The following is a 23,410-nucleotide window of genomic DNA, read 5'->3' on the forward strand; positions in this document are numbered from 1 at the left end:
TCTGAGCAGAAGGTGGAGAAACTCACACCAGTGTCAGTTAAGAAATCCAGTTCCCCATCGTTTATTTTAGATTTAATGATGGGCTCTGGGGTGTGGCTAAGTTCAGCTGACCCCTCACTGGAGGGGAAATTGTCCCTCAGGAAGAGAAAAATGCACTTTCTGAGGGTGATGAGGTTTAGGGAAATTACTTCTTAAACTTTCCGTTTTTCTTAAGTCCAGCACAATATTTCTTTTAATGTTCTAGGTTCTTGCAACCGCTGCAGTTATCTGGAGGCAGATCCAGAACGGGTTTTGCATTCTCTCGGAGTCACGCTTGTGCCCTTCCAAAGATTCAGGTTGCAAAAGCAAGAATTGCGGCTCTCAAGTTTTTTGTTTTTTGTTTTTTGGTTTTTTTTTGTAAGATTTTATTTTTAAGTCGTCTCTACACCCGACGTGGGGCTCGAACTCGCGACGCCAAGATCAGGAGTTGCAAGTTCTACTGACAGCCAGCTGGGCGCCGCTGAAGTCTTTTTTTCCCCCCTGAGAGCTGGCACAGCCGAGCAAAGAGATCTTGGAGGGCCAGCCTCTCCCACTTCTAGTAAGTGCTCCTCCGACGATGGAGACCAGAGAGAGTATCCTCGCTGCTGGTCCTAAAGTGAAGCTCTCAGAACCCAGAACAAGATGAAAGGAAAAACCTCACCCAGTTTTTTTTATATGCACATTAACAACTTCAGCTAAGCCTTGGGTCCCTCAGAGGCCTGCGCTTCCGCCTGGGGGACTGTGCTGTCTTACAGAGCTCCTGGTCCCACGGAAGTGTCCTCGAGGTGGTCAGGTGACCTAGCGTCCCCCTAACCCACTCTGTGGCCCACTTATCCTCACCAGGGAGTCTCGGGGTTGGGGGGCACAGCTCTCAAGTGCTCCACCTCCACCCACCAATTTTGCGACTTTGGCTTCCAAGATGTCGCTTAGCAACAGCTTTACCTCGCTTGCACGTTGACCCACAGCACGTTTGTCCAAACACACGCTGGTCTGGTGAGACCCCTGAGCTCCCCGAGTCTGTAAGTCTGCTCCAGCTGCAGGCTTAGAGGACCTAGGCCTGCGTTGGTCGCCTACGGTTTTTCCTTCTTAGGACAAAGGACCTGAGAGACACAGAGAAAAGCAGTGACTCTCTCTGAGAGGAAATGGATGAGTAAAACTCAAAATTACCAGAATCACTAAACCCAAGAAACTACTTCCACAAGCATTTTTTCCCGCTAATCTCAACGTAGAGAGAGAAAAAGGACTCTCCCCACTTTGGCTCCACCAGACCCCACAGACAGTCCGGGCTGCTGACGGTAAGAATTCCTACTTCTGCTGGCGGTCCAGCCTAGGACCTCTCCCTGCAGCCTCTCCAGCCAGGGAAGTCTATTCTGCCAGCTAGGCCAACTACTAAGGAAGAAAAATCTTCCTCTGCCTCTCGAGGTTCTTGTAGCTGCTCTCTGAATTACATTGATAGGAGACACATTAACAGGAGAAAATCAAATTTAATTCCATCCATGCAGAGAACCCACGTAAACGTGAGAGGTTCCAAAGACAGTCAGGCAAAATGAGGCGTCTATGTCATCCTGGACTAAGAACTAAAGGGTTTGGGGCTTCAGAGGGAAGGAAGGCCATGCGGAGGAAGAATGGGAAGGGTAAAGGTTTGGGGAGCAGACCTTTGCTGGGCCATCCAGGAACAACAGGACAAAGGGAGGACTTGAATCAGACCCACCTTGCTGGGCTCCTCCCTGTCCACCGAACCTTGTTCATGTCATACTGCCATTATCTACAGTGACAACTCCCTTGCTGCAGCAGGACCTCTATAAAGAAAACATTGGAGGCCATTGGGGAAGTGGGGAGGTCAACGTTTCTTCCTGAGTCTTGTGAGCCTTGATTGTTTTCAGTTTGAAATGACCCACACGCCGTAGTAGCACATCTTGGGGCAGCTCGTTCTGAAAGGAAGGCCCAGGGTCCAGTTCTTCTCAGCTCCCAGCCAACAACGACAACGGGAGCACTAGTAAACAAACCCCTCTTGATGCCACACTCGAGAGTGTGCAGTGCACTTTCACACCCATCCACCAAAACAACGCACACAGTTCTCAGGGCTCCCGCAGGACCGACTCAGCCTAAGGAGGGCTTTGCTCGCAGTCACGGCCAGTGCCAGGGCAGGGGCCAGGACCCACAATCGGGGCCCAGCACTCCATGTCATACACCCCTCTGCCCTCTGCTCTCTTCTTGGTCATCTGCCAGAGCCAAGAGGGGGTCACATTCTGCCTGGCATGGGCGCAGTGCCACTGGATGTGGACCCTCCAGAGAACTCAGTCTTTCCCACCTCACTTGGCCAGCCAACGTCAAAGAGGCTCTGGAGTCGCTCACTTATGGGTGTGAACCTCCAGGTTGCAGAGACTCAAGTTCACCCGTTTCTCCCCGCGGCAAGATAGCAATAATAGTACTTACGCCATGGGCTTGCTCTAAGGATGAAAAAAGGTCATAGGTGGGAAATGTTTGACCTGCCCATGGTGAGCACTAAATTGATGGTAGTTAATATTTCCATGTTTATCGATTCACTTTTTCAAAAATATGTGTGCTCCTGCCATATGCCAAGCCCTCCTCTCGGCTCCGAGAATATGCAAATAGTACGCAGCCTGTGTTTGCAAGAGCTCGGTCCAGGGATGGGGGCAGACCTAAGCAGATGAACGACTGCAGTGAGATGCATATGGTCATCGGGGTCCCAAAGTGCGCCAGGTACGAAATGCTGCTGGAGCCGAGAGGACAGACGGAGAGGCTGATTCCTCTTTCCCATCCTGCCCGTCTGTCTGGTCGCCCCTTCCTCGAGGCCCAGACTTCCCACCTTCTCCCTAGAGACTCGATCTTGTCATCGAGGTTTGAGGTCTTCATTTCCACTCCACCCCCGGGGAGGCCTTGAGCAATCTCCGCTCTGTCATGACTCCCTGGACCATTATGATGTTTTTAAACCCCTTTGTTGATCGCAGGAAACCTTGGGACTTGTAAATATCCACACAAGGATTTGTGTAAATGACAAACCAGCCAACGCAAAATGCAGACGGCCAGAGTCATCCCCCTCCCCCCCTTCAAACCGTTGTAGAACCTGGGCCCAGAGACGGACTGTGACCTACCCTCCCTCCTGCAGAGAACTTGGGGCAGAACCGGGAGGAAACCGTGTCACCACGACCAGCTCTGTGGCTGTCACTGCTGCCTCTTTAGAAAGAACAGTCTCCCTTCGGTCTGGATTTACTCCATTGCAGTCCACATCCGTGCACTTCACACTTGTACCACCTCGTCTGATTGTTCCCAGCACTTAGGGAGCGGAGAAGGGTGGGCACAATCTCCCCTGGTCGCAGACAGGGCTTCCAAGGCTTTGCGCTTCAGTGATGGCCCAGGGCCCTGCTTGCGTCAGAACCCACGGCTTCAAGCTCCGAACCAAGGGCTCTTTCTGCAGCCCTGCAGCCTCGATCAGCCAGCTGTGGTGAGCGTCTCCTACCTCTTGTACAAGCAGAAAACACCAACACTGTGTACGTGCAGAAAGGACCAGGCCGTTTTCTGCTCCTGGGTTCTGTAGAAACATCCCTTTGACCTCCCCGAGGACGTCTTAGCACCAGTTCTGGACAAGGTACATTGAGCATGACATCATTTCCTAAACTCTACAATCCAGGAAGTGCATCTTAAAAAAAAAATCACAAAAGCAAACCCCTGGCATTTCTTATCTCCCTTCTCCTGCCCAAGCTGGTCTTGCCCAAGCAGGATGACCTTCCATTGGGTGACAAGTATGTCGTAAGTGAAACGTTTACAGGCACTACAGGAATGACCTGGTGCCTCGCCCACCTCATTAGAATTCTAATGAGATGTGTAGGAGAGGCTGCTATAAATGGTAAGGACATCCCCAGCCTTCTCACTACACCTTCCATCCGTCTGTCCGTGCCATTCCCACAGAAGAGGCAGAGGAAGGCGAACATGACGGGTGAGTGCATGGCATCTTCCCTCCAGGTCCTTGCTGGAAGCCCGGGCTTCCCCCCACCACCACCGGGGCCAGCCTGAGAGGCCCATCCGTGTTCGGCTAGGGACAGCTGCCCCGGGGCTCTGAAGGCGACACCTTAGTACTGAAGGATGGTATTTGCAGGCGCCTCTTTCTCGGGGGCCGCCTCGTCCCTCCAGCGCGATTCCAGGGGAAGAACAAGTTTGGAATGTAGACCCGAGTAAGGGGCAGGGTATTCCTCCCGGCTGGACATCAGGTCCCTTAGACAGATGGACAAGTCCCACCTTTTCAAGCCGGCTGAGACCTGCTTCCCCTGTTTCTCAATGCAATTGTTCCAGCCGTCAGTAACGCAGGCAAAGAAAAGCACGTCTCAGCGCTACAAGGGAGAGTGAGAGTGACAGCATGTAAGTTGATTTAAAAAAAATCATTAGCACAGCTGGAATGTTCCTAAGTAAACCACACATCCGGAAGCACTGCAGGCTCTTTGAAAGCAACTTGATGAGCTGAAATCTCCCGCGTGGCAGAAGGAGCAGGTGTGCTGTGGGGCTGTCCCTTCGAGCAGCACCGGGGCGGGGGAGGGGGTGAGAAAGAGCTACAGTGAGTACGGGTTCTCTGGCCCTGTGGTTACTGCCGAGGATCTGGGCTCTCGTTAGCTGGTGCCCCTGCTGGGCAGCGTGCTAATTACTGCCTGTCAGGGGTGCTCAGCCTCGTGGGTTGACAGCGACGCCAAACCCAAACAGGGCATGAGTCAACCCTCCTGTAAAATATCGTGAATGGTAGTTAGAACCTTGGGAAGGTTTGCCACGGAAGCCCTTCAGCATGATGCAAAAGGCGAGTGCTGGTGACTTCGGTAATCCCAAAGCCCAGGGCAGGGGGGCTGCAAACACGAGCCCCTCCTCCGTTCCCCATTGCCTCCTGGGAACATGCATTCTTGCCGGGTTGCTAACAAGAGCTCTGGACCCCACAGACGTTAGCACGAGGGGATGTCAGCGTCACCTAGGCCATCTCCCTCCCTCCGGTGGGCAGGCTTCCCCGGGGTCACACAGGAAGCTGGGAGCAGAGCCCAGACGAGGTCCCTGCAGTGCCCTTTCCACTGTCCTGTTACCAGAGCTGAGCTCGGAGATGAGCACATGTGACATCTGGGACGCGGGAAAACAGCACTGACCTTGGTTTCTCATTTGAGTTCTCTTCCCAGCTGCCTTTCTGTTCCTTGACATCACCACGCCCCAGGTTCCCGTTTGCAAGATGTGAGGCCTGGAGTCGACAGACTCTGGGCTCCTTCTGGTACTGACCGCTCTCGCCATGAGAGGAAACCAGGGGAAGGGAGCCTGGGTCCCGGCACGCACTCACCCCAGGGGTGAGTGCATGGCCATCACCCCACAGGCCCTGCAGGGACCCCCCAAATAGCCCGCTCGCGGCGAGACCATGCCACAGCCACACGCAGCATGTCAGTGCCCGTGACTTGTAGAGACGTTGAGCTCTAAGAGCTTAACATCTAAATCAGCCAGATATGGCCTAAAGTCATGACAGGGTGTAGACACTAACCAGTTAGAAAAAAGATCAACTTTTAAAAATGCAGGGGAGAGACAGGTGGATACCTTCATTCCCCTCAATTTGTCACGTTGTCACGCACGCCGTTCCTAGCTCAGCACCACGTCACTCAGCCAGGCAGTGCTCAGAAGATGTTTCTTGAATGAGTGAATTTTACGCGCGGGACATAGGGGAAGGAGCCACGGCGGGCGCAGTGGGGGACGCAGATATACAAGCTGTAGTCTCTGCCCTCAGTGAGCTCCAGCCTGACCGTGCTTGGAACACCAGTTCACAGGCAAGTGACCCGCAAGACGGACTGTCGTTCGCCTGCCTTGCAAACCCGAACCCAGCACTGTGGGGGCCGAGGGGAGGAGGACATTAGGCTCAGCCAGGGTTTGGGCTGGGGGAGACCCTGGGAAGCAGATGGCGTTTGGTCACGGACAATGAGTTAGGCCTGGTCAGGAGCCTCGTGGAGTGAGGAGTGTTTGGGGCACGGGGAACAGGAAAATGAATGTGGGTGGGCCGGCAGGTGTGAGCCAGGGGACCAGCAGGGTCCCATGGGCGCTGGTTGGAAGGCCTCTGAGTCCTGCTCCTAACTTCAGGTTCTAGTTGGAATCAGCAGGGGCTGAGGCATTCGTCCCCAGCTGGAGAGAGCAGCCTGGGCGGTGGTGGGGCTGACGGTGACAGAGGAGGGTGTGGCTGGCAGCCCTCTGCACAAAGTGGCACGGCATCCTGGGGCCCACCGTGGAGGGGGAGCCTTGTTCCCCACCCCCAAAGCCACTTGGGGGCCCTGAGTCAGAGGCAGAGTCCTCAGGGTCCACACCGGGGGTGGGGGGAAGGCCAGGACCTCCGTTCTGGGGACTAACCCTCTGCCCCCTGGGGCGGTGAGCTTTTCTTGCCCAACTGCTTTACTGGGCAGAGCACACACCTTCCCCGGCCTCGTGCCCAGTTAACAGAGGACCTGTGCCATTCGGGGCTGTGGGTCGGCCCCAACTTATTTTTCCTTGGAGCTGGGACACGGGCGGCTCTTGCTGCTGTGGGAGCAGCCGGGAAAGCCTCCTGGGGTCCTGCCCCCGTCTGTAAACCCAGGAGCGTGCAGCGCTCTCCTTGCCGGGGGCACTGGCTTCCTGTCTCAGCCCCTGGACCAGAGCAACACCTAGACTCCCTCTGCAGGCAGCTCACCCCTGCAGCTCAGGGGCTCGGGCTATAGCCACTCAGCCGCTCAGCCCCTTCCCTGTCTCAGCCCCCCACCCCGCCCAGCTTCCTGTCACCTGGGGCAGCCCGGGCTCCCTGCCCCCGCCAGCGGCTGCCTCCCCCTGCAGCAAGGGCTGCCTGGGGTTCCACTTTCGCTGCCAGGATTCCACAGGGGGGTAGAGCAGACGCAGGGTTACAAGTGCACGTCCTCGGATGTGCCGGGGGCTGACTCTCAGCGCTGTCCCTACCAGCTGAGTGACCTTGGGCAGGCTATGTAACCCGGCGTCTCAGGTTCCTCATCTCGAAAATGAGGCTGCTTTAGGGGCACCTGGGGGGCTCTGGCAGTTAGGTGTCCGACTCTCCAAGTCGGCTTAGGTCAGGATCTCAGGGTCATGGGATCAAGCCCTGCGTTGGGCTCCACCCTTAGTGGGGCGTCTGCTTGAAGATTCTCTCCCCCCCCCCATTTGTACTATATCTCGCTCTCTAAAATACATAAATCTAAATAAAATAAAACGGGGCTTTTTTAGTATCTACTTCATAGGCACTCGGGCCACATAGCTTATTATTACTTGGAAACTTCTTTCATGAGCCTGTTCTCTCACTGCCTTGGGGTCTGAAGAAAACCCCATGAGATAAAGTCCAGGTTTTAATCAAGGAGGACTTTCCAGGACCCTCTCCCCCTCCGACCCCCTCACCAGCCCCTTCTCAGCCCCAGTTCTTGCCGGTGTGCTGTTTCTCCTCACCTCCCATAATCTCTCCGTCTGTCTCCACCCTGCTGGGCCAGATCCACACATGGGGCAATGGTGCTCCCCAGGGCCCGCATGCCGGCCTGGGGTGTGAGCCCAGGAAATTCTTTTCCCCATCGCTTAGGAGTGGAGGGAACAAGGCCCCAGGGTTTCTGGTAGGGGCTGAGGGATGGGATCAGAAAGTGTCTGCCTTTCCTGCTCGTAGCTTCGTTTCCTCCTCCGTGATTTCCCCCGACCTCCCTCCCAGAGCTTCAGTGGGGCTCCGGCGAGACAGTTGGTGGGAGAGGGTGCTGATGTGTGTAAGACGGTGACTAGGCTTAAGGTAGGGATTCTCAGTCCTGCCTGCCTATTAGCATCACCAGGGAAGTTAAACCAAAGGACGAAAACCACCAATGCTGACCCTGTGCGTGAGACTCTAATTGAGGGGGCCTAGGAAGGGGCTCAGGCCACCATCACACTCTCCAGATGACTCTTCTGTGCAGTCAGGGTGGAGAACCCCTGGTTCAGGAGCTTTGGACCTCTCTTTGGAAGTAAAGGGGCCAAGGAGTCCTTCTTCCTTCCCCTCACCCTGACCACATCATGTCAAGGCAGGGAGTAGGCTACAGGTGGCTCTTTCTCTGTGACAGCTTCCTGGAACCGTGCCCAGGTCATTGACTCCCCAGTCACCTTAGCTGGCTGCGGGGCTGCAGCTCGGAGTCATGTGTAGTCAGCAAAACTGGCTTCCAGTCTGGGCTTGGGTCCAGGATCTGCCTGAGCGTGGGCTATGGGCAAGTGACATCACGCGACTGGACTTTCAGATCTGTCATCCGTGACATGGGGATAACGACATCATAGGGTTTTTGTCACTATGGAGGGACATAACGCAGGTAAGATGCACTGTGCCTGGCCCGTCTGAGGTCCTCAATGACAGCCCATTAAGAAGCTCAAACCCTCCTCTATCCTGTGTTGCTATTGGCATTCTGTATGGGATCCCAAGGGATTTATCCCCCTCACCCCCACTTCTGGGGGCCCAGGCGTTAGTGATGGGATCCCGATAATAACCCTACCAGGGAGGATGTCCCGGTCTCACTGTCCCCTTCTACAGATGGAGAAAGCGTCATCCAGAGATAAGAGCTCACCTGAGGCCCGAGGCCCTTCAGACCACCAGTCCAGAGCTCATTCCACATGACCCCAGGGGGCCTCGCTCAGCTGCCAATGGAACCCCATCTTCCCCACCACCTGGGTGGGTGCCAAGAAACTCTATTCCCCATGCTGCTCGGGGATCGAACATGTCTGAACATGGGGGGAGAACATAGGGAAACGGCCCAGGCTCAAGAGAGCTGAGATCTGGGAGGAAAACCCTGTGTGCCTGGGGCCAGTAGGGGGACTGGCCAGGAGCTAGGGGTGTCCCAGGTGCCCGGAGGGGAGAGGCAGGGAGAGGAGGGAGAACTGGGAATGGCTCACAGCCCCTCAGTGACCAGGATTCCAGACCTAGTTTCTGGGCCACGCTCTGCTTCAGTACTCCTCCTGAAATATGAGAATATCAGATTACATCACTGTTTTTTTCAAGCTGCCAGTTGTCACTCGTTAGAAGATTGTAAAATCAGTTTAGTGGATTGTGACCAGCAATCAAAAAAAAAAAAAAAAGTAGTAGAAGAGAAAATATCAGTACATTGTACAGAGTAAAAGTTAGTGTTGTTTTGTGAAACTCTGTATCTGTTATAGACCCATGTATTTCAACACTCTTAATTTCTTACTGTGGTTTCTAACAAAATGCTTGAAGACACTTGGTTAGACGATTTTTAGTATATCAGCCCTAATTAGCTCTAGAAATCTGTAAGATAAAAATCTGTCTAGAGAGGGGACATGGGGAATAGGGTCTGGGCAGGTGGCGAAGACCCAGGCGCTGGAGTTCTCAGTTACGTCGTTTGGACCACCTGCCAGCAGCTGGATGGTGTGGTCCCCTGGGAACAGGACGTGCAAGCCCCAGGGGCACACCAGGCAACCCCAGTCTGCTGCTGTCCTATCCGCGGCCGGTGGTTCAGTTATAGAGCCAGGCTGATAAAGACAGACAGCTGACTCCTAACACAGTCTGGAATCTGTTCTGTGCTTCTCGTCTTATCTCTGCCAAAGGTGGACCACAGACTGAGTGGGAGGGAGTTACTTTTCAGGTATATGGGATTAGGTTGGGTTATGAATGACCGTGAACTCCCAAACAGCCATGGCTTGGAGAAACAAGACAGAAGCTTGCTTCTTTCTTAAGCAATAGGTCTAGATGTGGGCCGTTCTGGGCGGGTGAGGCCGCTGCACACATCCCAAGGGCCCGACTCTGTCCAGGGTCCCAGTCTGCGTTCCCCAGGGGATGGGCCAGCATGGACTCAGATCTGGGCCTCGGGCCACATCACACCCACACTCCAGGCAGCAGGAGGGAAGAAGAGGGAGGGAAGCAGATTAAGGGCATTTGCCAACCGTTTTTAAAAAGAAGTGTCCTCAAAGGAATAAAAAACAGGTATTCAAACAAATACTCGCCTAAGGACATTCTTAGCGACACTCTTCCCAAGAGCCAAAAGGTAGAAACAACTCAAATGTCTCTCAATGGATGAATGGCTTAACAAAATCCGTTACAGCCATCTAACAGAATCGGGTGTAGCCGTAAGCAGGAATGAGCTCTGATAAACGCTGTCACATGGATGAACCTTGAGAACATTACACTAAGTGAAAGAAACCAGCCCTGAAGGCCGCAGAGCTGTGTGATTCCTTCTATCTGAAATGTGCAGAACAGGCAAACCCATGGCAACAGAAACAGGCTCGTGGTTGCGGGGGGGAATGGGGAATGACCACTAATGGGGGTGATGAGCAGATCTGAAACCAGACCACGGTGATGGTTTCACAGCATTGTGCACGACTATATGCCCCGAATCGTACACTTTAAAACGGCTGAAATGGTAAATTGGATGTTCTGTGAATTTTAGCTCAATTAAGGGAAAAAAAAGATGTTTCCCGGCAGCTATGTCATTTCGGCCTACAGGTCATTGGCCAGAACTCATTCCCATGACCCCCTGGCTGCAGGGGAGCCTGGGAAATGCAGTGCCCAGTTATATGGGGGCTTTTATTACCAAGAAAGAAGGGGCAATGGAATATCGGGATAGATACTTAGTGGTCTCTGCCATGCTGGGACCGCGGGTGGCACCGATATTCTCAGGGAACAGAATTGGAGAAATGGCCCCAGGCCTGACCCTGGAGCTAAGCAGTGACTCAGGAGGTGGCATGGAAATGCGAGAACACTGGGAGGAGAGTCCAGGGATGTCCCACCGTGGGCAAGCCACACTCCGGGCCTCCATGTGCTCACATCCAGAATCAGACTGGGAGTATATGCTCTGTCTCCAAGGTTTCTTTCCCTCTGATGTTTTTTAAGAGTGTATGTTCATAAGTCAATTGTAGGAGTCATGCAACTCTCCCTTTCTCCTTTCCTTCCATCCAGACTGGGGCAGAATACAGCCCTGAGGCTCATAAACATCCATGAGGTTATAAACTGGAGAAGAAACTTACTTCTCCTGTCCCCCGCCCCCACTCCCTGCCTTTCCCTGCCCTTCCCTTCCCTTACACTCTGGCGGAGGGGGCTGTGATTACTGTTATGCTAAAGGGTGGGGGGTGGGCAGAGCAATGGAAACTAAGAAATCCACAGACAGGACCATCAGATCCTTGATTTGGGGGCTGGCAGAGCCAGTCCTAGGGTTCAGAGACAGGACAGTGACTGAAGGGACAGTGACCGAAGGGGACAGCCATGGAAGCAGAAAGGTTTCCGAAACCACACCAGAGGCTTTATTTTATTTTATTTTTAAAGATTTTGTTTATTTATTTGACAGAGAGAGAGACAGCAAGAGAGGGAACACAAGCGGGGGGCAGTGGGAGAGGGAGAAGCAGGCTTCCCGCTGAGCAGGGAGCCCGATGTGGGGCTCAATCCCAGGACCCTGGGATCAAGACCTGAGCCAAAGGCAGACACTTAACGACTGAGCCACCCAGACGCCCCTCACACCAGAGGCTTTATGAGCGTGCACTCAACCCGCCCATCCCACTCAGGGATGTAGGAACAGGCTGCTCCCCTTTTGTCCACCTGCCATGTAGAATGAATGCCCTTTCGGAACACGTTTCTCTTCCAGGTGCTCACTCTCTCCTCTTTGTCAGAATACAAATGGCAGCCAGGAGGGTAACACATAGTGAGGTCCACTCACCACGTGGGTAACTTCTGGACTGAAGGTCCCACATGGGTCCCCCTTCCAGGCAGAGAACCGGAGACCACAGCAACAGGAGAGTGCCCCGGTAAGACCTGGGTTCAGAACCTGGCTCTGCCTGTTACTGGGTATATGACTTCAAATAAGACATTTATCCCCCTGAGCATCAGTTTTCCATTTGTATAAGGGTTCCAGCCATGATGTATGCCAAGCGCTCTGTATATTGTTAATAACAGTTGACATGCAGTTGACTGATGTCAAATGTGAGACCTGCTTCTCCTCACCTTGTAGCTCAGAGAAGCCTTGTGTATCCCACAAGTGCTCTCATGGGAAGCTTGGCTCCTTCGTGCCAGGGCTCGTGCTTGGTGTCAGGAAATGCGGAGATGACCATCACAGTCACTCTGTGCGGAGTCTCACCTCCTGGGGCACAGGGCTCCTCATCTCCTTCCAGTGTCTCTGCAGCCAAAGCCCCTGCAGCTCAGCCTTTTCTTTGTCATGTTCCCTACGAGCAAGCCGTTGGTTTCTGGGAAGAAAGGAAGAAGCCCCCACTAGAAACTTAGCACAACCTTTGGTGCAGCAAAGCAGGAGGTGGGCGTGTTGGAGGGGAGCCTGATGCCAGCTACAGACATGGAACCCCTCTTTCCCTATCCCTGTGCTTGCCCGAGGGCTATCTGGGGACATACCTTCTGCTCTCAAAAAGTTTATGGTCTAAAGTAGTGAGCTTCACATAGGGGAGAAAGGCACGCTTCCTTTTGGGGTTGGGGGGGTGAGGAATCTCTGGAGACTCATATGATCTGAGGCTACATGTGCCCCAGGTCTCTTCTTTTTTCTAAAACAAGACAGAGAGTAAAGCTGTCCCAGATCACAACTAGCAGGGATGAGCGGAAGGTAGTAAGCAAGTTGGTAGGAGACAAGGGTTGAAAACGATGGGACCATTGCCCTAGAAAGACCACGCAACTAACAAGCTAGCTCTCTGCAAGCCATGGAGAGCTCGATGTTTGCCCAGTTACACGGGGTCAGATCTGGGCTGTCACCATTCAATATTTATGCACAGAAACGTTAATCTTCTCTCTGCTCTCCTTTTACTCAATAGATACTTGTTGATTGCATGAATGTTTTCATTTCCCTCGGTTTGTGCAAAAGCTTATCACTTAATTTTCAATACTTTTCTGTTGAATGAATGAATGACTGAATGGCAGATGTGAATGAATGAATCTTTTGTACCCTGATCTGGTGGCAATATCACTCCCTGAACCCCCTCTCCAGCAGCAGTCTTTACTCACCACCCCAGACAGTCTGCATTTCGCTTGAGAGAGGATCAATGAGGAGCCTCTGCCCATCTCCCCCGCTGCTTGGGTGGGAGGCCCCAGCCCCAGGCCTGCCCTGGAGCCCCACTCTCTCCCACCTCACCTTTCTCTTGGGTGCAGAGCCTCTGCAGTAGCCAAACACACCTGCTTGCCCTGCCTTGGGATTCTCTCCCTATGTCCTGGGATGTGGGCTGCTGCCTCTGCATCTAACAAAACTCTCTTCAAGACCTGGCAGTTGCAATGAATCTTTTCTGATCCCCACAACTGAAAGGGATTCTTTTCTGCCTGCCTCTCCTAGGTACCTTTTACCGGGGGACAGTGGACTTACCCCATTGCATCCTTCATTCCCGCTTGTCTTACCCACGGCTAAAGCTCTTTGAGGGTTAAAACCACTTTTCATACATGTTCACGCCTCCAACGTTGCGCTGATGTAGTGTCCTACAAATAAAAGGTAGTCTGTGTATGTTTATTGAGTGAATGCCCCATACTCACCTTTCCTTGTGGGTTCAATTATGAGCACTAGTCATAGTGGTCATCACATGATGAGTCTTTATTTGTTCATTTATTCCGTCGTCCATTTGTCTGTCTACTTGTCCTAACGCAATCAAACAATGTGCTAGGCATCAGCATAGGAAGATCAAGAAGGCACATTCTGATGGAAAGAGAGAGACACACATTAAAAAAAAAAAGTTCTGCCCGGCCCTGGGACGTGTCACCACACTCCCATCATAAAGCCAGAATCCAGTTGGGTTTGCAGAGGAAGGGCGATAGAACATCTCAAATGCCACTTGAAGGAATACCATTTCTCAGAAGGTTTATCTAGGCTGCCCTCCTTCTACATCCCCGAGTCTGTCATAAACCCTTCTCAGTTATCTCCACAATCACATAAGAAGAATCTGGGGTGGGGTGGGGGGAGGCTCAAGGTGTTGGTCCTCAGGGTCTTATCCAGCGATCTCATGGGGCTTTGACTGGTTCCTATACACTGCTCTTGCCAGGGAGCACCTGAAAGTCCCCTCCAGGCCAGTGACCACCCGATCTCTAGGCCTAGAAATGCTCCTCGGGGTCATGCTATTCTCCCCAGCCAGCAGCAGAGGCCCAGCCGACACCCAGGGATTGCGCATCGAGAGAAAGTAAAGAATACACGAGTAAGCGCTTGCTGGATACTGGAGTGGGTAAAAAGCACTTGGTGTCTGGGCAGGTCCAAAGGGAAAAAGCAAGCAAGCTTCTCCTTTGGTGGGTGGCGGATTTGAGAGACACAGCCTCCTCCCAGTCCTGTCTGAGCCCCCCACCCACAAAGTAATGATGCTAACACGACACGAGGTGCTCACACCGAGCTGGTTGCATGGTTCTCCTGGCTGTTTGGGTGAAGCTACGCTGAGCACGTGGCCTTAGGGCCTTAAGGGCCAAGTGACAGGTGACCAAGTGGAGGGGAAGGTAGTCTCAGCAGTAGTGCGTGCAGAGGGCCGGCTGCCTGGACGGGCAGCATGGGGAATAGGTTACGAAGTGCTTGCTACGCTCAGTCAAGGTCTCTGAAGTTTAATGTAATTCGTCCTAGAAGGCTGGCTCTTCCCCAACCAGCGCCACCCAAAAGCTGTCCTTGTGGTAACGTACACCTTTCCCCACGCCACCATCCGTTGCCTTCCAGGACCTCAGGTCCCCCCTTCTGTCTTACAGCTTTAGAACTCCAGAGTGTCAACTGGCAGGCGACCTCCAACCGGCAGGCACATCACACAGACAGGTTCTCCAGCCGGGAGCTCATCTTGCGCAGAGGCCAGTCCTTCAGTTTCTCATTTAGCTTGAACCGAGGTCTTGGCGATGGAGAAAGCCTGGGTTTTATCGTCTCCACAGGTACCTGCTCACCGCTGCCCCCAACACACACCTGAGCAGCCCTCTGGGACTGTGCATCCAAAAGGTGGTGTGACATTGGGGTCACTAGGCTCTGGGCTCCAACCCAGCCCTGCCGTGGACTTGGTGTGACCTTGGGCAAGTTTCGGCCCGTCTGGGAGCCCGAGAGTCCTACTCTTCGAATCCAGAGAGCTTTGGCCCACGCGGTCTCTCTGGTTTCTTCCCGAGTCACCATGTGGTGCTTCCGTGGATGATGTCCCCCCGCAAAGCGCCCCTGTGGTTGTATTGGGACCCGATCGCTCCCCACAGTCTGGCCACCACTCCTTTGTTCTCATTGTCCTCTGTCTTCTTTTACAGGGCCTTACCCCTCAGAGTCGGCCAGGACAAAGGCTGTGTTTCCAGTCTCCAATGGGACAAGCCGTGGGGGCTGGAGTGCCCAGCTCGTGTCCAAACAGGACAATATTCTGACCATCTCCATGGCCAGTCCTGTCAACGCACCTGTCGGAGTGTACACGCTGAGCGCTCAGATCTCCTCCCGGGGCAAAGACTTCATTCTGAAGCTTGGGACGTTCATACTGCTCTTCAACCCCTGGTTGCCAGGTGGGCACCTAACCAACCCCACTTGCGGCCATCAGCTAAGCAGTACCGATGGAAAGGAGCTGGGGGGATGATTTTTACAGGCTCAAGTTTGATTAGGGCAAGTCTGTGGGCAATGGAAAGAGCATAGTAGCCAGGAGTCAGAAGCCATAGATCTGAGTTAAGCTCTGCCGCCTAACCAGCTCTGTAAGTCTGGTCAGTCAGTCTGTCCTTCCGAGCTGCAAATTCCTTACCATTAAATGGAAACCCTGCTATTTCCTCTGGGGCTATTGTGGGGATCTCATGAGCTTTTACAAAGTGCATATTATGGTATAACTTATAAGGGACAATGACCCCATACAATTCTACAGCATGGAGACAGCTTCCTGCCTGAAGGGCAAACATCTCACTCCTAGGGTCTCATTTTCAGATCCTCAGGTCTTCCAGCTTCTCTTTCAAGTTCATAGCTTCCACAGTATGAGTTGGAAGCATTAGAGTTCAAGGCTACAGTCCTTAGTGGAGGTTGAGGGAAGGGCTGCAGGTATCGTTTGCTCCAGCTACTAAGCCGGTACTCAGGAACAGGACGAGGACTGGTCTCTACAGTCCTCTCTAAGATTCTAGTTCGTGACATCTGGTTTTTGTATCAAACAGAGGATGGGGTCTTTATGAATAACCATGCTGAGAGAGAGGAGTACGTGCAGGAAGACGCCGGCATCATCTACGTGGGGAGCACGAATCGAATCGGCATGGTTGGCTGGAACTTTGGACAGGTAAAAGGGTCACAAGGAGGCTGGGGATACTGTTCCTATGACCCAAGAAGCTCTGCGGCTGGCTCTGCAGAGAAGTGCAAGTTCCCAACTCTATTTGCCCGCCCTTCTATTCGTTCACTTTCTCATTCAGAAGATGTTTACTGACCACCTATTACGTGCCAGGCCCCAGCTGCATACTTCTTCACACAGAAGATGGAGAAGACACATTTTCTGTCTTTGAGGGGCTCACCCTCTAGTTGGGCAAAACAAATAGATAGCTGAATCAATACAGTGAGGTTTTTACTGGTGCCATGATACACAGACGAGGATAAGGCCTAGAAGAGCCACTTGGGACAACGGCGTACTTCCTGTTCTTCTTTCCATGTGAGAATACGACCGAACTTCCCTGGTAGCAGCGTCTGGCCTCTCAAAGCCATAGCCTCTTGGTCCTTCATTACCGTGACCCCCATTCTGAGTCCCTAGAGAATATTCAGGGATTCCCTCCACCGCTGCTTCTTTCTAGCAGACAAGTGAAGATGTTAGGGTGGGGGGGGGGTGCCTTGGCTATTCCAGGAGGGGGTGGACAGAGCAGGTGCCTCCCGATCCCATTCTGTTGTCAACCAGAGCAAGTCAGCTGTATATTTTATATGTTGGAGTTTGGGGGCCAAATTTCACTGGAAGGAAGAAAAAAGAAAAAAAAAATGTGTAAAGACATGCGGTGCACCTCGGGGTGGGAGGGAGGTTAATTTTGATGGCGGGGTCTGGAAAAGCCTCTCTGAGGAAAGAACTTGTCATCAGAAACCTGAAGGAGGGCAAGGGAGTTAGATAGATGTCTTGGGGGAAAGCACTGGAGGCAGAAGGAACAGCACAGGCCAAGAACCTAAGGCAACAGAAAACGCGGCCTTTTCCGTTTGAGAAACAGTGACTAAAAATAAGTCTTATTTGGGGAAAATGGCTTCAAAATCTTCTTTTAGTGGGATATTTTATCTTTATAATTAGCTCCCCAGAAGTCTAAATGATATTCTCAAGATCATAGAGCCAGATGGAACTTTGAGATGAGCTTGGCCTGATTCCCTGTTATGCAGATAGAGAAACTGAGGCCCAAGCAGGCTATGTGATTTGCTCCCGAGGCCACGGCAGTGAGGGAGTCTCCTTCACTGTAGGGACCTCGGCACAGGGCCTGGTGGCTAGCCAGGGCTCTGGCTGGGTTTGCGGGTTAGAGGCCGGGCCAGGCGGCTACTCCTCGGGAGCTCTCTGTCCCGGAGGCCGCAGAGTGGAAGGCCCCAGGTCGGTCCTGTGGTTCTCACCAGTGTAGCTCCTGTACCCTTGTCATTTCCTTCATCATCACATATGGTCCCATTTTGAACAGTTCGAAGAAGGCATTCTGAACATTTGCCTCTCGATCCTGGATCACAGCCTGAATTTCCGTCGTGACCCTGCTACTGACGTGGCCCGCAGAAGTGACCCCAAATACGTCGGCCGAGTGCTCAGTGCGATGGTGAGTGATAGGAAAACCATGATAACCCATTGTTACCATAGATCGAACTCAACCATGGGTTAGGTATACATGTGTTCCTTACGCGTGTCATCTCATGGAAGCCTCATAAAATATAGTCGGTGCTATCACCATCCCACTTTGCACACATGAAAGGACTTGGCCTCAGACACGTGGTGGGTGAAAAACAGAGGCCGCGCTGGACCCAGGTCTGCCTGCTTCCAAGGCCCTGTCCTCTCTCTCTTGAGGCCTTTCTCAGATCAGGGAACTTGCCCTTTTGGTGTCCACCAGGCTAGGAGAACTCAAAGCCGAAACTCTGCTCCATCACTGGGCCTCCTGGGGAAAAGGCTAAGTTCCCAAGTGAGCCTGAGGTATGAACCTCCTTTGCTTTGATCCCTCCCCGCGACAGCAGCGGGCTCACGTGTCAGCCTGGGCAGCAGGCCGAGCCACGCAGCATCTCGATGGGGAAACCCGAGCAGCTGAAGGGACTGGCTCACAGCACACAGCCTCTGAGTCAGCCCAGAACAAGTCCTCCAGCGGCCTGCCCAGGGCCTCTTGCATTCACTCAGTCCTTCCATGTGAGACCTGCCCCCTCCCCGAACACACACACACACACACACACACACACACACACACACACACACACGCTGGGTCCTGGAGGAGTCTATCTCTCGCTACTCAGTGTGTGGACAAGGCCTCCCTCGAAAAGTGTCTGAATGTGGTTTCTACCTGCTCAAAAGTTATGAATTAAAAAGCTGAAAGTCAAAGAGTTCTTGTAGTGTAAGCCTCTGCAACTCATGGCCCGGAACTCTCTAATTTTTTTTTTGTTGTTAACGGCCTACACATTTCTCCGGCTCTTTCCTTTTAAGTTGGAGCGTATCTGAGTTAACGAGCCGGTTAGGTTGTTAGACATCGGAGCAATCTTCCGACTGCCGGATAACCAGAGGACTTCCTGTGAGAGTGGAAGCTGACACCAGGCTGGCAGGAAAGGAGTGGGGGGTGGCCCAGGGAATGCAGAGCCATGGGGGCAACGGGCAAGAACCAAGGAAGTGGGGCCTGGGCTGATCCTTGGAGATGGAGTGGCCTGGAAGGGGTGGGCTGGAGCTGAGGCCGAGGTTAAGGGAGGCTTAGCCTCGTAGGCCCAGAAGAGGGTGGGGGAGGCCGATCGACTCCAGCAGCTGCTGACTCACTCTGACCCTGGGGACAAACCAGGTTATCTCAGTGCCAAGTTCCTCAGCTTCACCTCCCTGCTGCTCTCTCCAGGCCTCCTGGTCGGGCTGGACCTTGAGCTAATTATGGCCCGTACGGGGCTTTGAAATGCTCAGCTTTCAGCCAGAGATGACCTGCTGATTACCACTTCGGTGGCTGGAGCACCTGTGACTCAGGAGATGGGATGGGCTACGTAATCTTCCATCTCGGAGAAGGCCCGTCTTGCCTGATTCTGCGATTATAGCCCAGGCCTTGCTGGAAGTGGGGGGAGGAGCGCACCCCTCACGCAGAGGGGCTCTGGAAGGCTGGCCTGGCCTCCGCTGGGCAAGGATCCTTCTGTGTCCAGACGCTATTCTCATTGGCCTCACCACATGTGAAGCCCCACGAAGCTACAGGGAGCAGGGCTCATGGCCTCTCACTGGGTGGTTGGGATCCATGCTGGTCTGTGTTTCATAAACTTTGAACACTCAGCTCCTGGAAGCTCATTTGTTTCTAACTTTCCCTGTATGGGAAGGAAGGTGAAGAATGGAGGCCCAGAGAGGTGAAATGACCTGCCCACAGTCACCCAGATGACAATGGCAAAGTTGGGCTTTGAACCTGGTTTCTCCTTCCTTTCTCTTTTAACTTTTTATTGTGGCAAAGCTCAGACCTTCACAAAAATAGAAGAAACGGTAAAACGAGCTCCCAGGTACCCACCACCAGCTTTTGTGGTCCCCTCCTCAGGGCCAGTCTGGTTTCAGCTCTGACCCCCTCCTTTATAGAGTATTTGATAAATCCCAGACATTATGTCATTTCATCTGTGAATATTACAATATGTGTCTCCAAAAGACAACACAACTCAGGGCTCCTGATTCCTAACCCGGTGCTCTGTTCCACACTGCATCCTGCCTGGGCTGCTTATACGAGAATCAGGCCTTCAGCTGAATGAATGAATGAGTGAGTGAATGAATGAATGAATGAATGAATGAATAAATGAAAAGCAATGTTCCATCTTTATGCATTCCAAGACGTTAGCTGCTAAAATTCTGAAGGCACCTTGGAAGAAGACCAGTACCCCCAAATTGAGTTTCAAAACATGGACTCCCAAGTCAACATCAACGAGAGCCCATGAGTCCTGGCAAGAAGTCACCGGCAGGCCGGTGTCCGGACCCTGCCTTGCCGTGTCAAGCCGTGGAGCTTCAGGTTACCACGTGAGCCTGCTCACGGGATGGATAGATGGGTTAGGGGCCATCGATCAAGGCCCGTTAAGCAAAACACTTTTAAATTAATAAACTGTTCAAGACCCCTAGAGGATCATTATTATAATTATCATCCCCAAAGTACCCGGGGAGACACAGAAAATCCACTTGACATCTCCCTGGTTTCCTTCCTCATCTCCCCCACCTTGTCCCCTGAACTCACCGCTCATGCATCTGGGGCTCCCCTCTTGCCCAGGTCAATGGCAATGATGAAAACGGTGTGCTCTCCGGGAATTGGAGTGGCAACTACACGGGTGGCCTGGACCCACGGAACTGGAACGGCAGCGTGGAGATCCTCAAGGAGTGGAAAAAATCGGGCTTCAGGCCAGTCCGATACGGCCAGTGCTGGGTCTTTGCTGGGACCCTCAACACAGGTACTCGGGGTTGGTGGGCAACCCTGGGGGGCAGGGTCCAAGGTGCCATTTCCCCTGCAGCCTGGGTCCTCATACTGCTCCTTGACTTGCAGTGCTGAGATGTTTCGGGATTCCCTCCCGAGTGGTCACCAACTTCAACTCCGCTCATGACACAAACCGGAACCTCAGTGTGGACGTGTACTACGACCCCTACGGGAACCCCATAGAAAAAGGCAGTGACAGCGTGTGGTGAGTAGCTGACCCTTTCTGAACACCAAACCTGATCGGCTTCTTACCGAGACCCCCCCATCCCCCGCGTCCTGGGACCCGGCTCCAAACAGAAGCTGGGAGGCAAGTAACACAGGAGCACAAGCTTTAGAATGGGAGTGTTGGCAGTGCCGATGAGATCTCTAGTAAGATCCCAAACAACGCTTCCCAGGGCTCTGCGAAGTCCGAGAGTCCACTGTCTCCCTTCAGATGAAGGGTCCCATACCAGCGGGAGTAGTGGCTCACCGGCTCTGCGCCAGTGCCCTGAATTTATCGGGTCCGCTAGCCCCTAAGCGACTGTAGAAACTCTTGATTTTCCAGTACCAAATATGAATTTCTCTTGTTTCAGGCAACCCATATGACTTATAGTCTTGCTTAAAGGAAAGCAGGGCATTTTCTCTTACGCCTGTGTACTTTTCATGCACCTTGATTGATAGAATAATAAGGCAGTATATTCTGGATTTCGAGTGAAAATAAGAAGTTTTGACCATAATTGAACATATTGAACATATATATTGAACATATATATGTATATACATATACATATGTACATGTAGTTGAACATATATATTTCTAACCGTAAATATGACAGGTGCACATATATCTTTATACACATATATGTATGTAATGTCTAATGGGTGGCACCTGGGAGTCAGTTGTATGAAACTTACAGAAGTGTATCTATCACTTCATATAGTAGTATATATACATAAGTTAAATATTATTACAGCTATTTGAGATCATAGTATATGCCAAGTTATTACCAAGTGGTAACTGAAAATGAGTATATCTACATGTACGTAGATACCTATGTGCCTATATATGCAAAGAGCTACATGCCTATGTCAACAATCTATTGTTTTAAATCCATTTCCGAGGATACCCCCTCACACACACACACACACACACGCACACACACACACTCACTCATATGCATATAGGGCTAAATAACCTGATAGCAGATACCATCTGATTTCCAGACGTTCAATTCTGAGATGCTCTGTATAAGATAGTTCCTATTACTTAATACTTCCAGAATACGGATGTCCAATTTTTCTGAAATGTGCTTAGCGTAACCAATTGAATAAAGTCAAAGGAAAAGAAATACAAATGGAAAAAGTTGTTAAAACAAGGCAACAACAATCCCAACACCAGCACCGGAATTAAGATAAATATCCCTCACCTCTGAAGGAGAGTAAGAGCTTATGTGATCCACCCAAGGCCACGTGGCTACTAGGGTGTAACGAGGAAGAGAAGGCTTGTTTCAGGATGTCCTTTCCTGATCTACACACATACAACTTTCTAATGACGTTGCCGCGTTAGCAAAATGTTGTTTCCCAGCTACTCATAAATGAGTATTTTTTTTTCTCCTCCCTGGTTTTTTCTTCTGTTGTTTGTCCCGAGTCCCACTGCAACCTGTTTTCACCGCTGGGGCAATGCCATTCCTGGCCTTGGTTTCCTTCGCAAGAGATGATTGGTCCAACATCATTGGGGAAGGGAGGTCCCTTTGGGCGTAACCCTTCTGGCATTATCCTCTGTGCTAGGATCCGCAGAGGGACCAGAAAGCTGGAGAGTCAATCCTCAACCGAAAGCATCTGGTGCTGTTGGAAGCTGGGGAATGGGGAAGCCATTAGTTAAGGCTGTTAGCAACCAGGGCGGTGAATCAGACAGTAAGCCCCGTGGGCGCGCAGGGAAGGAGTCGCCAAGGAAGGCTTCCTGGGAGCAGAAATGTGGGGCTTTTAAGCTGAATTTGGAATTAGGACCCAGATCTCTTGGTTACTGGTTTACACTACCACCCCGCATTAGCTTTATAATTCATTTCAAATATAATTATCTTGGGACAAGTATGGGCCCGTGGAGACAGTCTGCAGTGTCTCCACTGTCATATTTTTTTTCTTTTGGCCTCATTAGAGGGTGTCAGGCCCCAAAGCTCTGATTTTTGCTGGGGGTCTCCTCCTCCCTTACCCTCTCACCACCCGCACCAGCCTTTCTGGTGAGAACAATGGCCCCCAGTGGTCCCTACCCGACCAGCTGCCAGTCAGCTGCAGCTGGAGAACCAGCCCTGGATGGAATGAGGACAGGGAGTCCTGAGTCCTGGTTCCAGCCCCACTACCGTCTTGCTCTGGGGCTTGTGTAAGCCACCTCATCTTTCTGGCTCCAAGTTTCTCCATCAGTGAAATACAAGGGTTGGTCCAGGACTAGGTGTTCACTTAAGTCTCTTACTGGCTTTAATTTTTTTGATTCTCACCCTCCTCTTTGTATGAGAGCTACCCTTCCCAAGGGACCTCTATAGTCCCTTCTGCATAGATGCCACCCAGGAGGAGATAAATCACGAGTCATTCTCTGCCTGGAGTGCCTTTCCCAACCTATTATTATAGGGACCGTTTGGGTTTGGACAGAAACACTTGGATCTGAATCTCTGTGTTTTGCACATTTCGGAAGCTTTTAGAACCTTGCACAATAGAAAGTAGGGATCGAGTGTGGTTAAGCTTCTGAAATTTCTTGATAATAACAGCACCAGCGAATAGTCTGCTGAGCAATTTCTGTGTACCAGGGACTTACTCTTCAGAAACAATGGGGGAGGCACTATTATCATCACCCCATTTTAGGAAACTGAGGCACAGAGTCACTCACCCAAGGGCTCACAGCCAGCAAATGGTGGAGCTGGGATTTGAACCCAGGCAGCTTTGTAAACCATA

The 23,410-nt window shown here is 52.1% G+C and overlaps 1 protein-coding gene across 1 annotated transcript in view; it reads left to right on the forward strand.

Moving 5' to 3' along the window:
• The first annotated feature begins 3,969 nt into the window (after nt 1-3,969).
• TGM3 (transglutaminase 3) overlaps nt 3,970-23,410 on the forward strand; it is a 39,018-nt gene continuing 19,577 nt past the window's right edge. The window contains exons 1-8 of the mRNA XM_045810741.2: nt 3,970-3,976; nt 6,878-6,989; nt 14,625-14,827; nt 15,182-15,424; nt 16,052-16,170; nt 17,519-17,647; nt 20,288-20,465; nt 20,558-20,693. Of these exons, the coding sequence (XP_045666697.2) occupies nt 3,970-3,976; nt 6,878-6,989; nt 14,625-14,827; nt 15,182-15,424; nt 16,052-16,170; nt 17,519-17,647; nt 20,288-20,465; nt 20,558-20,693 (1,127 nt within the window). The remainder of the gene's footprint in view (nt 3,977-6,877; nt 6,990-14,624; nt 14,828-15,181; nt 15,425-16,051; nt 16,171-17,518; nt 17,648-20,287; nt 20,466-20,557; nt 20,694-23,410) is intronic.

The sequence above is a fragment of the Ursus americanus genome, chromosome 22 (assembly GCF_024610735.1).
Source record: "Ursus americanus isolate L20-20 chromosome 22, mUrsAme1.1.p, whole genome shotgun sequence".
NCBI lineage: Eukaryota > Metazoa > Chordata > Mammalia > Carnivora > Ursidae > Ursus > Ursus americanus.